This window comes from Pholcus phalangioides, unplaced genomic scaffold, assembly GCF_987345545.1.
Source record: "Pholcus phalangioides strain wild (caught in Gottingen) unplaced genomic scaffold, Ppha-v1.0 ptg000015l_1, whole genome shotgun sequence".
Lineage (NCBI taxonomy): Eukaryota > Metazoa > Arthropoda > Arachnida > Araneae > Pholcidae > Pholcus > Pholcus phalangioides.
Window position 1 is genome coordinate 110,608,237 of NW_028301608.1, and position 17,829 is coordinate 110,626,065.

The 17,829-nt window shown below is 35.5% G+C and overlaps 1 protein-coding gene across 1 annotated transcript; it reads right to left on the reverse strand.

Annotated features, from left to right (window-relative positions):
- Positions 1-4,522: 4,522 nt before the first annotated feature.
- Grx3 (Glutaredoxin 3) lies at positions 4,523-16,663 on the reverse strand. The gene is made up of 8 exons (XM_089245145.1): positions 16,478-16,663; positions 13,932-14,052; positions 12,010-12,084; positions 10,624-10,713; positions 7,384-7,468; positions 5,326-5,415; positions 5,069-5,200; positions 4,523-4,632 (listed from the first exon to the last, which is right to left on the reverse strand). Exons 1-7 carry the CDS (start codon positions 16,537-16,539, stop codon positions 5,070-5,072), a joined length of 654 nt encoding a protein of 217 aa, XP_089101271.1. The 5' UTR covers positions 16,540-16,663; the 3' UTR covers positions 4,523-4,632; position 5,069.
- Between the last annotated feature and the right edge of the window lie 1,166 nt (positions 16,664-17,829).

Here is a 17,829-nt window from a genome sequence, read left to right on the forward strand (position 1 = left end):
CGCTGTAGGAGGGGTGCCGAATGGAATTGAAAGGGTGAAAAAAGCTTTGTTTACCAAAAAAAAACGCCGTCAGTAGCGCCAAAAACAGATTTCGCATGGGTAGAAATTGTTTTCCTCGAACCGCCCCGGTGTTCACCAAATACGGATTTTCGCAATGTGAAATTGCCACGATCGGCAACTGCCGACGATAATCACACGACAGCATAGTGACTAGATGACAAAACTATGAATATTTTAGCTGGATTTTTAACAGATCCCATTTTTTTCCAATGATCTTCGAAAAATGTCGGTAAATTAACGAGTAAACCAATCCTCTTTTCGATGTATGCGGTCTTAGAACGCAGGTTGGCAGCCGCGAAATTACCGTAATTTTCAGTATATAACCCGCAGGAGAAAAAACGGTCTCCGCAATCGGAAAATTCGGCATGTTCATTCAGGGACTTTGATAGCCCGCCGGTTAACCAATAACAGTATAGGACTTTATACTTCAAGGTAGTAGAACTACTTTCCAAGGTCACGACATAACGCGATTGTGGTAGATGGTGGGAAGTGAAAAAAAAAAAAGTTTCTCCCTCCGTATCTTTTTTCCGTGTCTCGGAAAGAACGCGTCCCATGAACAAAATTTCCATGCTTCTTTTTCCTAAATTATCGGTATTTGACGCACTACAGTGCATTAGCGGTACCTCCGCGAACCAGAAACAAGAATTGGCGCAAATGCGCAGGGATTTGGCGTCTTGGCGCACCATGTAGCAAGAGAACCGTTTCGGTGCAGTTTGGGGCAGCTCTTGCACCCCTGAGGGTATATAATATTCACATACAATTTTTTCCAGAATTTTGTTAAATTTTATGTTACATCACACCTTTCCCGTCCATTAAGCCATCTTAAAAAGCCCTTGAAAGTTCAACTTCAAGTGCTGCCCTCTGATGTTCATGCTCTGCCCCCAAAGTTCATATTCACCATACACAATCAACTAAAAGCTTACAGAATCTTTTGTCAGGGCTTTACTCCTTGAGGTCAAAAGAAAACACTCACACCTATTCATTTAAATATTTCCCCATGTTCGAAATATATCAACGTTCTACAGAATATTAGCCTCTGAAATTCTGCCTATTGTTAAAATAGGCATTTAAGGAAAAAATTTAAAAAAAAAAGTAAAAAATAGGCATTTGTGGTATTTGGCTTGAACTTCCGGGCTCTACTCATGTTATTTAAAAAAAAAATGCAAGAGCTAGCCTTTCAGAGGCCTTCCTGTAATCATGATTGTGGGAAGGGCAGCCGCACTATAAAGTGCAAGCTGTAAAGTGCCAACAAAGTACCGAAAAACCTCTAGACTGCAAAAGGTTAATGATCAGCTCATTTTATATCCTTTTAAAGGAATTGCATTTGCACTGAAGATATACTATATTCACATATGCCCTTTATGAATCGAAGAACAGAAAGCTTCTTGGACTCTGTGGCCATGATTGTATTTTCACTTGCATCCTAAAGGTGCCTGCCTGTTATCTTAATGAATGAATCATTCAGGGGAAAGTTCGAAACGAGGCAGTTTTAGAGATCTTAACCCTTTAAGTGGTCCAGTGGAAATCGCTGACCTTCCTCATCAAAATCCAATACCTTTTTTTTCATGAAATAGGCTTTCTTCCACAGTTGCAAACTAAGGCGTACAGTGATATCATAGCTTATAAAATTTTTGGCTAACGAATATTTTTTTCATGATTTATGTGCCTCTGCTAAACTAATGCAAATTCGGCTAATGAACATTTTTGTCGATATGGATGCATGTGCCAACATGAAACAGCAGCTAACTCATGCCCACCTCGTAATATTTTTTCCAGATGTACCTCCGCTTCTCTTTCTTAAAATTTGTATTTCATGTAAGATGAAAGATTCAGCTGATAGAAAATTCATTTAAAAAAGGGGGAAGTTTATGATTTCAAAGCACATATTCTTTCAACGCAAGACTCTTTACTTTTTACATATCAACCTTCAACAAGACCAATCATAAAAAATGAACAGTGTGCACACACAAATTTGAGTTTCAGAGTGTAGTTTGCACGGATCTAATCAAAACACTGAACCCAATCCTGGCAACTTAATTGTACATATATATACACCTTGTGAACATTCCTCAGGAGAATTTCTAACAAACTGGTACATGAAGGAACACTGTGTGTGTGCACATGGCCTTAGTATATTTATGTTGCCAGTGTTATGCTTGTTTTATGTTACACTGATGCCATCCGATTTCCATATTTTGAGTGAAAATGGCAAATGTCCAAATTTTCATGTTATGTAGGTATAGTGTTGCAACACCTATAGAAGGCCTCTGCATGAAGCCCAAGACGTCACTGAAGGCCGATGCATGTGCCATCTTTACCCTTTTTGTAATATATCCGATGGCCTTCAGTGACGTCACAAGCTTCGAGCGGAGGCCTTTTATAGATGGTGTTAGTTTGCATAGACTCTTTAAGCTCCCTCCACTGTAAAATTCAATAATTTTATAGCAGTATTTTTGTTCTTTCCTGAAATTCACCACCCCATTAACATTCAATGGTGGTATCTACCTATCTAAGATCTACGACTGAAAATCAATCATATAAGGGAAAAGGTGATAGAATAAATCAGATGTATTAATATAAAACTGGCAGTGGCTCCACCACCTCTAAACTAGTAGTATAATCATAAGAAATTCAAGTGTGGATCTCTCAGATTCAACGTCACCAAAGAAGTGTTAAGTTTGCCACCTGGGACAGTTCTGGCCCTAAGTAGCATGCCCAAGATTTGTAGTCACAGATCAGGAAAAGTTTCATCGCCACTATTTCAAGGAGTCTCAAGCATTTCATGTTCATGGCACCCTTGAGGATAAGACGAGAAATCAATTTTTTTTTAAATATTAAATTGATAGCTCAACATTTTTCAACTTTCTTTTTGCCCTTAAAATAATTTCCCAGGAATTTTAAGGGAGTCTGTTGACAACAGGACACCCCCCCCCCCCCCCGGCTGCTGTAATAAAAGAACACTCACAACAGAAAATTGATTTCTTTCAGAAATGTTTTATTTTCTTCTCTTTTTATTTTCTATAACCTTTTAAATAATTTTTTAGTGTGTTCAAAAATGAACAGTTGATCGTGGAACCCAATTTTGTTGTATTTATAAAATGGTATTTTTACACACATAAGGGAATTTCAATCAGTCCAATTAGAAGAAAAGGGAAAAACCACCTCCCTTATTTTAAACATCTACCCCACGGGTTATACTTTAAGAATTTAAATACTCTGATAACTGTGATATAAAAATATAATTATTTCACATAAATCTTTTATAGTATTGGAAAGATCAAGGCGAAAATCATCACACAAAATTATATATTATTTTACAGCTGCCAACTTTGGAGAATGAGAACTGGGGGATTCTCACGTAGATCTGAATTTCAAACAAAACAAAAAGAATTTTTTATAAAATAAAATTGTAAGGATGTTTTCCCTTTTCGAAAAACATGGTATCATCCTAGTGATCACCATTGGCGCAAAGACACCAACCATCAGCAAACAGTAGGTTGAATTACCTTATCAAATCACAGCACCAACAAAATCATCAGCCCCAAAAAATAAGACATGCAGACTAAAAGGAACGTATGGTCATCCTAAATATACATTTCGCCGATTCGAATGTTGAAAGGCCGAACTGGCAAAAAGTTGTTTTTCCCAAAATGAAATTTTTTAGTTTTTAATGACTTAATGCAATGGGGACTGGACAAATCCCAGGCACCATGTATCCTAGAAAATCTGTATTGGTGCCTGAAATTTTTTAAATGTGGTTGCTAAATTGGAGTCTTGACTGACAAAAAAATTTCTGATTTCATTACCCTACGTCTTTTAACATGCCTCACTTGGCCCGAGGTCCCATGATAATCTTAAGACAGCCCTGCTGGGGGCTCAAGCTATCTCTGCTTGTCACTCAGAAATAAAATGGCAGGGAGGACCAATGGCATCAATCAAATTCAGCTTCTATTGTGACGCAATTTCAAAGTGTCCTAAAGGAGAATTCTGTTTTTGGCGCAAGATAGCACAGACTTGATGAATTTCAGCGATTTTGTAGCAGAATGTAGGAAATTGTAGCAGTCTGCACAGATTTTCCACCCATGTCATGGTAAAAGTAAAAGAAAACATTATTTAAGGCAGTTTTTCCAGAGCAAAATCTCATGCCTGGCTCCCAAGAAATTGGGTTGGCGCCTGAACATTTTTTTGATTTGTCAAGCCCTGATGGAAACTATTTAAATCATGCATGTGACGTCATTTTCAGGAAATAAAAATTACAGGTAGTGGGTGAATTCTTTGGTAACATCCCTCCCTAAAAAGGGACTTTTTTTATACAAAATTTGGTAGATATCATGGATGGCATTTGGGAGATATAAAACTTTTCATGGAGTAAAAATTCTGGACATTCCGACAGCTATGCCATTTTATAAAGGAAATGTTCACGATAGTGGAAAAAACAAGACAAAAATCAAGAAAACACCAGTTGTTTTTTTTGGTTTATTAAATAATTTTGAAACACAAAATGGCAAGCATGTTTCACAAACATGGGGAAAAAATTAAACAATGCATGTGTTGGCTTTTTTCACGCTGAGCCTGAAATGAAAAAGAATATTTTTATGGTTAACAAAAAAAAAACTGAATACTTCCCATGCATATTATGTTTACAAAGGAAGTGAGGGTAATATGGCCATGCTAAGCTTCTGTGATTTTTGATGAAGCCTGTGTGATAAATACTGAAATACAGATAATGTTAAAAAGTATTTTGAAATGTCGTTAAAAAGGACGAAAATAATGATCGACAGTATATACCAACAGAGGAAATATGATTTTTTTTTTTTTTCAAATACTGTATCTCTTGGTCATATTCCCAACAACTGAAGGTGGCCAACAAAGATTTCAAAGTATTCAATGGGCATTTTTTCAAGAACTTAATTTTAAAAAAGTTATCAGACACCTTATTCAATTTATGAAATATTCAAAAAATAATGCAGCATGTAGTTGAATAGAAAAGAAAACATTTCCAATTTACTTTAGTCTTGTTTCAAAACATCAGATAGTTCACCGCTTTCAGAAAGCTCTCGAAGAATATCAAGACCACCAATCAATTCACCTTTCACATAGAGTTGAGGATACGTAGGCCAATTAGAATATTTCTTCAGTCCTGTTAAAGTCATAATAATTTTCAAACATGTCTCATGATGTTAAAATAACGTGGGTGAAAATTTGCGTTTGAATCATAAGTTCCAATGCATGTTCATCAATATTCATACTAAGAAAATTAATTACCTTCCCGAACTTCCAAATCTTCGAGGATGTCAAAAGTTTCAAATTTGGCAGAATGCTTATTCAGCAATTCGATGACCTGTTTGCTAAAACCTGAAATGGAAGTTATATTTTTCGAATGATTCCAGAACATGTCTCTGTATCAAAATATTGATTTCTTAAATTCAAAACTAGTTTCACTTTCAGTAATAATATATCATTAACCAGGCCTGGACAAATCCCAAGTGCCAGGACGAAACCCCTAGAAATTGGTGAACAGCCTGCATTGTTTTCTGAGGACCCCCACAGTACTGGCAAATCAGCGCAAGCAGCATTCAATTTTCCTGACGCTTATCACAAGATGACTGATGAGATGGGTATATCCACCATGAAGTTGTCATACTCAATGATTTCTATTCCTGGTTAACCTTTGACTGTCTACTGTGATTACTTGACTGCTATCTGTTGAGAGTACCAATAAAAGGAGGTTTCATGCAGTTCAAAGCATGTCTCGTCATTATCACATCAAATCAACACCTCGTTCGAAAGGTATCCGAATATTGTAAAAAGGTCAGCACTATACAGACGGCTCAATCATGAAATTTGATCAACCACTCTCAAGTACTCTTCGTACTGTCAGATAAACATGTGACCCTTGGAGAGAGTCCACTACGTGCCATGTTCCAGTTTTCTAGTCGCCATTGGCACTTAAAATTATTTTAATGTGATTGCTAAATTAGAGTAAATTTCTAAATTTGGAGGCTAAGGGTGACACAAAATTTTCTGATTTCATTAAGCTACTTATTTTAACACAGGAAAAGTAAAAGAAAACATTATTTTGTACGGTTAATCCTGAACAAAATACCATGCTTGGCTCCTAAGAAATCAAGCTGGAGCCTAAATATTTTCAATCTGTCAAGCCCTGTTATTAACATTCCGGTGAGGGCATGTATGTAGGAAATTCATGCATGATAAATTTGGCGTCTCTAATATATTTTAAACTAGAGAGCGCTGCAGTCTACAGTCCATGTCTATTTAAAATCTTCAATCATTACACTTCACTCATAGTTAAAAAAAAACAACAGATTATAAACATTTTATAAACATATGACAACATTTTTTGGCGTCCTTGTCCGAAATTCCAGGCATACTGAAGCAAAATTCGCTATTTGGCGCAGAAAAATACGAAAATACACTATTGGCACAGGATGGCGCAAGATGTTAATTTTGGTGCAGTGTGGCGCAGAGTTCCCACCCCTGTCATTTGTCATTGAAATATACAGGCAGGCTGTTTCATCATAATTGACCCAAAGGAATGTAAATTTCATGGTTCATTTCGAAAGTGAAAAATTATCAGAAAATAGAATGAAATTTATCTGCGATAGTGGAACCCCTGAAAATCATTATTGGAGGAAATACAAAAATTTAAATTTGTATACGGCCCCAAATCTAAAAAATGTCAATTAGTAAATTTTGTACTTTTCTCTATGAAACTCCCCCGAAAAATTTACCCTATAAAATTTGGATCTAAACTTGTCAAGATATTAGTTTTTCTCAGCAGTATTTTGGGGAGTAATCAGTACATGAAAAAGGGGAAAAAATTACTGAAGGAACAGCTGAATTTTTCTGAAGAACAGGATGAATTTTGAATAATTACTTCAATGATTATTTTCCCATTGTGGACAATAAGATAGATATTTACAAAGAAGGATTTTTCACGTACTGAAAAGAAATGCGCACATTGCTCATGAATTATTGTAAATTAAATGCAAGAAAATTCAAATCAAGAAGTAAAACTATTGAGATTCAACATTTTCAATGATGTATGCAAATTTTCAATACATAACTCACATATAATACCATGCTTCATTATTCTATTTTTTATTATTTTATTCATGCTTTATTATGTGCTTTCATTTAAATAAATGGGTAAGGGGTAAGAAAAGATGCGATTGCAACACAGAAATGAAAAAAAAGTTTCTTCCTGATTCAAATAAGAATAACATGTACCTATTGACTAATGTGTGTAATTGGTTAAAAGTGTGAATATTTAAAAGTAAAAAAAGGATTCACAACACTTACCACAACGAGGAACTTCTGGAGATCCTTTCATGAACAACATACAGGGACTCTGGTTTATCAGCTTTTCTAACCTTGAATTGAGATCCTTTTGAATAGAACAATATGTGATTATCATCATAACTGTGGAATCAAATCACATACACAAGTGTAATATTATAAAATAGTATGAACTTTAACCATTTTCAGATATTAGTCAAACTTCATTAATTCGAAATCCAAAGTCACTTGAAAAAATTCCAATTATCTAATTAATCTATCCTGGATCTGAAAAATGACTGCAAATTGCATCTTAAGCCAGGGTGAAACTGGTCGAAACTGTAAATACCGTGGTAAAAAGCTGGTAAATAATTATACTTCATTGATTTTTTTTATCGATAATTAATATGTAGTGTGTTTTTAAATAAATATTAATCTTCATTAGTAAATTAATCAGTAATTAAAAGTTTTTAGTATATTTTATAATATATGCATACAATTGGATCTATAGCAGAGAATAAACCATGAATAAATTATACGTAATACTGGTAACTTTTTTTCCTATATTAGAAGAAAAGATGGATAAAACCACTAGAATTATCATTGTTAGTCAGAAATTTTCAATTAGAATGTAAATGGTTCCCAAAGTTTTTTTTTTGCTAACCTGTTCAAGTACAAAATCAAGTAGAAAGCTTCATTATAGTTGGTTTTTTACAGGAAAGGTTTGACTGGTAAATACTATCACACTGTTCATACACCAATGGGCTTGGCAAATCAAGGAAAAATCCAAGCTCTAACCAAACATTTTAGGAGCCAATATATAATTAATATTTTGTTTTAATTGTTGCAATTAATTAATGTTTAAAAACAAAACACAGTAATACGTAAAAAAAGTTTTTCATCATGCTATATACCTATTGTGTTCAAAACGTTATCCAAAAGCATTCATTTAGGTTTTTGATGGTTTAAACCAGTTTTTGATGCCTGTCATGTCAAAAACCAGTTTAAAACTATTTTTGATGACAAAAACTCAACCCTTGTTGTTAGCACTAAGAACCCATAAGATTACTTTTTAAAAGACTCTTTATGAACAGATATTTTGACCAAAATTTATAGCTTTTACTTTGTTTCTACTGCTATTCGTATTACCATCTGATAACATAATATAATCTTTATGCCAAGAGAATTTATAATATGAGATGAGCATATACAGAGTGTCTCAACATAAGGTTTACAAACTTCTAGGAAGGGGGGGCTAAGGTTCCTGATGTGTTAGATGGCGATGTTTTTATGTTAGATGGCGATATACTGGAGCGGTGGTTCCAGGTGGATGCATTGGCCTGCTCGATTGCTGGATCTATCATGCCTTGATTACTACTTCTGGAGTCCCCAGACTGGAGGCATATCATAACATTGGTGTTATGATACACCTGTATACAGCACTGAAGAACTTGTTGCCTGCACTGCAGATAAGCCTTAGACATGCCTGGTATCTTCCAGAATGTTCAAAATTCAATTCACATCTGAGATGTGACACTTTCATTACAGCTTGTGAATGACACTTTGCACACCTTTGACCTCTGTTTTTTCTCGATACACATTTATTATTAAAACTCATGTTCACTTATGTTATGAATTTTCAATTCCACTGGTGTTTTTTGTGCACCCTACAACACCAGGGAAGCATTTCCAACCATGCATTGCTGTATGATTTCGAGCCGTCTAGGCATACCCTACCCCTCCTAGAAGATTGTAAACCTGGTGCTGAGACACCCTGTACAGGTACTTTAATAGGTATACTAGTAAGAATATAATTTTTGTTTTCGGTGTTTGCACAACAGTGGGTTAAAATTATACATTTTGTTCAGAAAAAATGAATGAGTACATAAATTTTTTAAATAATGGCAGAAACAGTGATATTTTTCTCTGAGGATGGTAAAAACCATGGAAAAAATGTTTTTACTATGATGGTAAAAACTATGGTAAATACCAGTAAAAACCATTAATGGTAAATACAGTGCCAACCCTGACTTAAGCATCAATATTCACATAAAATAACAATTATCAATTATCCAAATCTTTATCAGTTACGATCATAAACTGCTTCCCAAATTTTAACTAATTTAACTGTAAAAAATTCATACGTTCTGATATTTTACACTCTTAAAATGGCGATAAAAAGTTTTGGATTTTGAATGGGACACTTTGATTCATAAGTTGAACAATGTAATTTGCATCACGCAGTAAGCGTTCTTGATGCACTCCAGCTAAACAATGTTAAAATGGGCATTAAATTATCAAAGGAAAAACCCTTAAAATTTACAAATTAGAATTTTGGTATTTTCCTATAATGACAATTCATATTTGAAATAGCTAACTCGTTATTCAAGCACTTCTGTTGGATTCATTTCGCACGGATTGGTTTATTTTATGAAATTAGATCACAGTTTTTTTGCAATTCATAAACATTTCTTTTTGAACCAAGTTGCCAAAAATTTGAATCTAACACAAAAAACAACTGAAATGCTTAATAACATGATTAATGCGGATACAAATTATAGTAAAACACATCTTTCGTGGACACTGGCTGTACAAAAATTATTATACAAGGGAGATTATTTGTCAAAAGGGGGAAACAGTTAACAGAGGTTTCACTGTATAAGGCCACAAAAAGCTGCAGATACACACATTATTGATGAGACAAACTCTATTGCACAATGGCTTCAGAATTAAATGAGCATTTTCAAAAATTATAAATAAGAATAATCATCAATTTCATTAATCAAATCACATTCACATAAGTGAATGAAAAATACATTGACACATTCATTACCAGCATTGGGGTAGGCTGCCTGGTACCTCTGTTCATCTATCAGTTAAAGGTTTAATTTATTAGTAAATTTAAGGTAAAATATTTGAAAATAAGGTCTCAAAATGCACAAAGAAAAATAATCATGTGTCATAAAAATGGGACAATTCTGTAGCAAAAATATTAGAGCTATTTGTATTATATGATATCTGTTTTTCAGATTTTTGGGAGGGTAGAAACATTTAATCCAAATACTGAAAAATCATGCCAGCAGGAATTCATAAAAAAAACCCCTACCATTACATTAAAAAATTAAAATGACATATAATAAAATGAGCACAGGGATTTTAATGGCGCGCTATGCCAATATGAAAAAAAAAAAAATCTTAAAAACAGTAAAAGAAGTCGTAATATTGTGTAATATGCAAATGAAACAAATATAAAAGGACAGTTACCGATTCTTTTGATTTCAAAGATAATGTGTCTCTGAGAGCCTGCATAATTTCTGGAACATTGGCTCCTTCAATTCTGTGAATTTCTCTCTCCTAGGACAAAGAATGGTAAAAATTTTTTAATAAATTTTTAGTTATCTTCAACCCCGTACATATAAGACACATTCCAGCGGAAACAAATACAGTGGAACACCGTTGCACACTGTTGACTTGACACAATTTTTTATTCATAAAATTATTTGCTCTAAACTATTGTCATATTGACTGATAATAACAATGGAATGAGAAAAGGATAATTCATCAACTCCTTTCAGAAAAAAAAAAATAATGAAAGAAGATATGTTGTGGAAATTTTCTTCGAAAATGACAGACTTTCTATACATCCAAATAACAGCGTTATAACAAGTTGGCGCTATAACAGGTTTTTTGTATCATAATCGAACTGGAACTATCTTCCAGATAGGGATGACTGTGGGAACTTTGGTTACATTAAACTGCTTTGGAATCAAATTGTTTAGCATCAATCTGAAAATAAGATAAAATGATCATAATTGAAAATTTGTGGCGGTGAGCGGAGCGTTATAGTGGGTTTGACTGTATATACCTTGTTTTATAAAGCCTGTTTCAACTGGGTCTTTTTTTCTACGGATACAGAGAGAAACAAAGCAAATATTTTTTGTTTAAATTACAGAATTTCAGCTCTAACAACAAAAATGCTTCCTGAATGGTCAGTGTAGGTGCATCTATGAGTCACAGTATAAGGGGTAATTCTAAATTCATGGGACAAACTTTAAAAAGAGATATAAGACACCTAATCAAGCATTTTTAATCACAGAATGAGTGGTCAAATTGCAATAACAAAAGCGGTAGAGTGTGTGTTTATGCAGTGCACAACAGCACTTCCCCAAAAAACAAATATACTTTTCCAGATGGATTTGTTGCGATATATGCTAAAATAACGTTTCTCTTTTTTGACCTTCATATGTTGGCAGATACGTTATAAATTCCAAAACTTTTGTTCTGCTATCAGCCTGCAATTTAGTAACTACACAAAGAAAACTTTAGGTGCCAATACTAATTTTTGTTCACCACGACGACCTGGTGCCTGGGATTTCTTCAGTTGTGCTTCACACCCTGATTGATAGTTGCTGTCGGCTTAGTGAATTGAATCAGGTGTATTTCTTACATGCTTCAAACTCATACGTTGAAGTTTTTTAGCACCTATGTAAAAGGCGCCACTGTGTAATGAATAAACATGCAAACAAATTATAATTCAGCATACATTGTTCAATACTAAAAAGGGAAGTTGAATAGATATATAAACTAAATTACTCAATTGTTGAATAGAGAGAAATAAAGTTAGATTCAGATCGCATTCAACAAGCTTACCTTTTGAACTATGACTGTGGGAACTTTGGTTACATTAAACTGCTTGGCTATGGAATCAAATTGTTTAGCATCAATCTGAAAATAAGATAAAATGATCATAATTGACACAACAAAAAAATTTGATTGTATATGTATTCTTATGATTATAGAGAGCGTCAATTTCACTGGAAAAATTTAAAAAAATTACCCTAGAAAACTTCTCTAAAGTATGAATGGGTTTAGTGGAAAGTTATAGAAAAATATGGAAAATATCATAGAAAATTTAATTAAGAAATGTCCCTTTTCATAGTATTACATAGGCTTATACCCAACAGGTTTTAACCATATTCAGTTAAATCACAAAGTTTGAATTTAAAATAGGCCTATCTTGCATCATCTTGCCCGATTTCAAATTACTATCATCTCCTACTTTAAGAGCCATGTCACACCAGTCATAAATCATTTGAATACTTTTTCCAATACCCCTTGTGCTCAAAATATCTTGCAGCCCATCTGGCTAATCTGGTGGTACATTGAAGTGCCACAGAACACTACTGTAGGCCTATACAATGATACCTTGGCTAACAAAGATAATTCTTTCCAGAATCATGTTTTTTAGCTGAAATCATCATTAGCTGAAACGTGACTCCCCATAGGTTTCTATGGGAAATCATTAAATCCATTCCAGACAAGACCTAAATTCTGAAGATAAGTTTTTAAAACATCAAGAAACACTATAAAAAAAAGTAAAAGCTGATCAAAGGCTAAAATCAACAGCTTCAAAATTGGACAAACGCGAATTTAAAGGAAGATATGAGAGAGATATACTGAAGATTTTTTTATTTCACACTCTGTACACAACCAACGCCAACTTTAGTAGACTAAAGATGGAGTTAACACAAGTCAGTTGAGATAATTTTTGATTTGGTCCGCTCATTTCTGTGTCCGATACATATAGATGGAAAAGATAAGCTTCTAGAATGTCCAGACACTGTTCAGTTTGATGCTAAGTCTTACACTGAAAGAACGCCTGCTCTGAAAACATGGGCTAATTTTTTTTTAATGCATTTTCTATTAGCAGAATCGTTCATTTTAAATTAAATGGTTCAAAGAACTTTCAGAAAGAGAAGTGAGAGTACATCTGGAAAAAGATTCTGCGGTGGACATGAGTGTTTTTGGGGCTTGGGTGGCGGAAACGCCTAACTTTTTATCTGTTGCTCCCAACACAAGATGGAGTTGATGTCAACTTTCGCTTTTCTTTTCTTGTGTATTTCTTATTATTATTATGTCTCTCTCCCCCTCGAAGGGGAAAAATGTAAGAGTGTATGTAACAACCCTCCAGTGGGAGGTTGTCTTATGTATGTCATGTGTGGTGTAGCAGTAGTAGGTAAGGCTCGGGGATCCATGATGTTCTTAAGTCAGCCACCTCGTTGGGCGATTTGCCTGTTGTGGCATTGTATTGGTATTTGTAATCCCCCAGCGTTTTTCAGTCACGCATTATTAAATCACCCTTCTCACAGAATTAAAATTTGTTGAGTTTAAAAACACAGGTGTGTGTTTGAGTTCATGGTAGTGACCAGGTGGGGTGACAAGAATTCAGATAAATGATTTGCACTAAAATTTAACTCGTGACTCAGATGTTTTTTACATTATCATGCACATCCACATCAAGGAAATTGTTTGTTAGCCAAATTTGTATTCATTTGCAGAGGCAAAAAAAATCTTTGTTAGTCAAAAGATTCTTAAGTATAGGCATTTGTTAGCCAAGGTATCACTAAACTTACATTCCATAGCTTTGAAGAACAAAGCGACCTATGATAACTGACTAGGAGTAATATGCATATTGAAAGTGAATAAACCTATATTTAATTAATGAAACTAAATCTAGTAAGTTCTAAAGATAACTATTTATATGCACACATATGAAAAACTTTCTCACCTACCTTACAACAAAGGAAGTCTTTATATTTTCCGCCTTCATTACATGATAAATCTTTCAAAATATCTGTGATCTGATCACACTCTGGTGACTCATTGACAAAGAAATACAATATTTTGAAACGCCTGTAAAAAAAAGAGATAAAGGAATAATACAAGTTTAATACAATTAATGATAAAAGTTATTAAAGAATCCATAACAAGAATCCATGAAAATAAAACGAGAAATCTATTTTCTCAAAGAACTCAGAGAAAACTATTTTTAAGGATACAGATTCTCCTCATACTGGGAGGGAAAAAGGATGCGATCACCTTCTCCCATATCTGCCTATGTTTTCAAGAGCATGGGATCTTCAAAATGATTAGATTCAGATCATTATGCAATATTACAAAAATATGCCAATTGGTTCAACTGGCATAAAAGTTTTATGCTGATAGAGAGAACATTAGATAAAATTCACATGCTACACTCAACTGACGATAAGTCAAACTCCGATGACATGAATATCTGTTTCAAAGTCAAGTCAAAGTTTGCACTGTCCCAGAACTTTTTCAGTATTTTAATGTTAAAACTTTTCCTTGTACATATAACTCAAGGGCGCAGTAGCCCAGGTCGATAGGATACTCAATGTGAACTCGGACTCGAACACAGGCTCTCTTGCATTTTGGGCAAGCATGCTACCACCTACACCACTACTAAACCAGACATGCACCTCGTCCATATTCCTCTGCGGAACTTCTAATGAATTGGTACATGTTGGAATGTGTGTGTACGTATAACGAACCTTCCATGAAGTTTGTCTCTAATGCTGTACATCTGCAATCAATTTATTTTTTAAACTGAGCTTTTTCTTAACTCATAGTGAGTGAAGTGTAGTGAATGAATAATTCTACCATTTTAGGTCTGTTGCTCTCTGTGGTGAGACTTTTTAACGGGGAGATTGGCTCGCATTTGTGCCTCGAATTTGGGAACCGCAGAAAACCAACCAACTTCAGCCACCCGCCACTGCAGGATGGTGGGGTTTGAGCCCGGATCCTCGTGATGCGAGTCCATCACTATGCCCACTTGACTATCACAGCGGCCCATTTACACCACTGGAGACACCATCCTGCCTTCCTTATTTCACGCACCATGGTGTGAAGATTAAGTAAAAGCAATATAGTAGCCTCTCAGCAAATTGCTCCCAGGTGGGATGGTAGAGATAAGACATAGATGGCTTTTTCAAGTAGAAATAAGGAAGGCAAGGTCGTGTCTCCAGTGGTGTACATGGAAACATGCTTGCACGAAATGCAAGAGGGCTTGGGTTCGAGTCCCGGCGGAGACCAGATGACTTTTCTTTTACAGTTCATCTGGGCATAAAATCCAGAAAATATGTTTTCTTGATTATTTTTAGGAACTTTTTTTCAGCAAAAACTGTGCTTTTTGGTTGATATCTAAATATTATTTGGATTTGTCAAGCCTCGGTGAACACCATGATACTGAGAACCAAGAGTATATATGCAAATAGTGTGTGAATTGGAGGACTGATACTTACAATAATACTTAGGTAAGCGAGTCCACGACAGGGCTGCAAGTAGAAAAGAAAATTTGCTCGGTTGTCTCAGACTAGTACACATTTTAGTGCCCTCCTAACTTTGAATAGAAAAAAAAGTAAACTCAGCACCCTACTTGCTGCAGCTTCCTGGATACCAAACAGACCTCTCCCCACCAAGGGTCCGGCAGGGTTGTCTTAAGAGTATCAGTTCCTCCTTCCCCCCCCCCCCAAGGCACTATCTGAAAAATTATCAAAAATTTCAACTACTTCTCGTTTTTCTGGGGTCCCCTCTTCTCTCGAGTGTGTTAAGACAGCACTGAGGCACGGCCCATGCTGCCTAGCCAGTGCTGTCTTAATGCATGGGCCTACCTGGGCCTCACGAAAATGAGATCCGGTTGAAATTTTCACGAATTTACACGGTAGGGCCTCAGAAAAGCCACTTGGCCCTGTGGCCTATGATCATGGGCGGAAATATGGAAGGGCGTGGGGGCTTGCTGCCCCTCCTCCAGCGTCAAAGGTGAAATTGACTGATCTAACATGACTGATCATATGTAAATTGACATCATCATCGTACCCCCCCCCCCCCAGACTTCCAAGTCTATCTCTGCTATGCCTATGATGTTCTTGAGACGGCCCTGCGCCTAGCCTGGGGTATTATGGCACAATTGTGATAGCCCTGCTCCTATGCTTAGTGTTAATGGACTCAATTTTAGTGTAATAATTATTATACCCCTATCATCTTTTCTAACAAATAACCATTCACATACAGAATTATTCCTTTCAAGAGGAATTTATTTTTCTTCACTGAATAAAAAAAACACTATCAACTTCAAATAATACTGGAAATATAAGTTCTGAAAAACAAAGGTGCGCAGTTAACAATGGAAGACGTGCAACGTATTAGTAAAGAATTATTATTAAAAGAAATGAAAGTACAGAGAGAAAGAAAGAAACCGGCGACCGAGCAATTTAAGTTCGGATCTATAAGAATTATTGACAGGGACTGCACGTCTTACCCATCACTCTTCTTCAAGATCCCTGTCAAGTCGTCCAATTTGATTAAATCTACAATCTCCATGGCTAATTAACGAGGGGAAGGGAACAACTTATTTTTAATTTACATATACTCTTCCTCTGACTATTTGCTATAAGCACGACCAAAGCTGCTTGGTGCGAACTCGATTCTTCTTCTTCAATTATACAGGGCTATATGCCGGCGGGCTATCCTCTGTTTGTGAAACGAAGTTGCCAGATCCTTAAAAAATAGTCAAAAAATAACTCCAAAATATTACAACTTCTAGTAGGTAATCCTGGCTTTATAATCAAGGTTACCAGATTAAAAAAACAGAAAGAAGGACTCCCACGCTCACTATTTTAAAACGTCGTCTTTCCGAACAGATGACGCTACCAGGAATCAGCATTGAGTGTTTGCTTCCTGTTTTTGTTATGGAAGAGAAGGGTTACTAGGTTTCGGAAAATTCGCCCTTTTGTACTCTTTTTCAGGTTTCCGGAATTGTTGCTTCTTTTTTTTTTTTTTAATTTTTTTTCCTCAATTTGAAACATATATAAAAAACCCACAAGGACATTCATGTCAATGAAGACTCTTCATTGACATGAATGTCCTTGTGGGTTTTTTTCATTGGCCAATAGCCGTCCCAGCGAATTTTTTGTGCATTTGTGTTTCTTTTTTGTGGTTTTGTTTCAGTCGGGAAAAATTATTGTTGTGACCGGTTTCATCGTTTGGAATAGTGACGCCATCTGTTGTGAAAATTTGGGGAAAACTTCACGAAGGGTGAGTGCGCAGGCTGTGTCTTTTTTTAGTATTCGAATCTGATAAACTAACCCCCCCCCCCCCCACTTCCTCCTTCAGTACATGGCATTGGATGCAAACTCCAAACAATGGTATTCGTAAAATGTTGGTGGTTTTCTTCCAGAGCTGTTTTTTTCGGAGACTGTCTTTTCAAATTATCCTCAGGGCTGGAGTTGAGCAGGTGCGAAAGGTGAGATTTTCATTGATTACATGTTGTGTTCAACTATAACTGCTTTGAAAAGCCCTGAAACTCCTAGACGAGAGCAAGCTGGGTCGTGGTTAGAGTAGTATCTGCTGCCCTGCTTCCAACTTGAGTTCTTGTGTTCCGGGAATTTCGACGGCGATTGGTCAAAGTGTGTAAAATGTGTGGAAAAACACCATACAAACACTCATGCCAATGAAGCAGTATAATATGTTTCAGAGTGTGGAAAAAAATTGCCCCAGAAGAAAAAGAAAGAAACATGCGAACCTGAAAATGACGGACACATAAAGATGAATTTCCCAAAAATCTTTTCACTCTTTACCACCATTTTTCCGAATGACTTTCCTTCCTTTAGT

Coding starts and splice junctions, on each gene's coding strand:
- Grx3 (XM_089245145.1), bottom strand. CDS start 16,539: ATGGAGATTGTAGATTTAATCAAATTGGACGACTTGACAGGGATCTTG. Junction 12,085..13,931: donor AAGACTTCCTTTGTTGTAAG/GTAGGTGAGAAA, acceptor TCTTATTTTCAG/ATTGATGCTAAACAATTTGA. Junction 5,416..7,383: donor TCCAGAAGTTCCTCGTTGTG/GTAAGTGTTGTG, acceptor CTTCCATTTCAG/GTTTTAGCAAACAGGTCATC.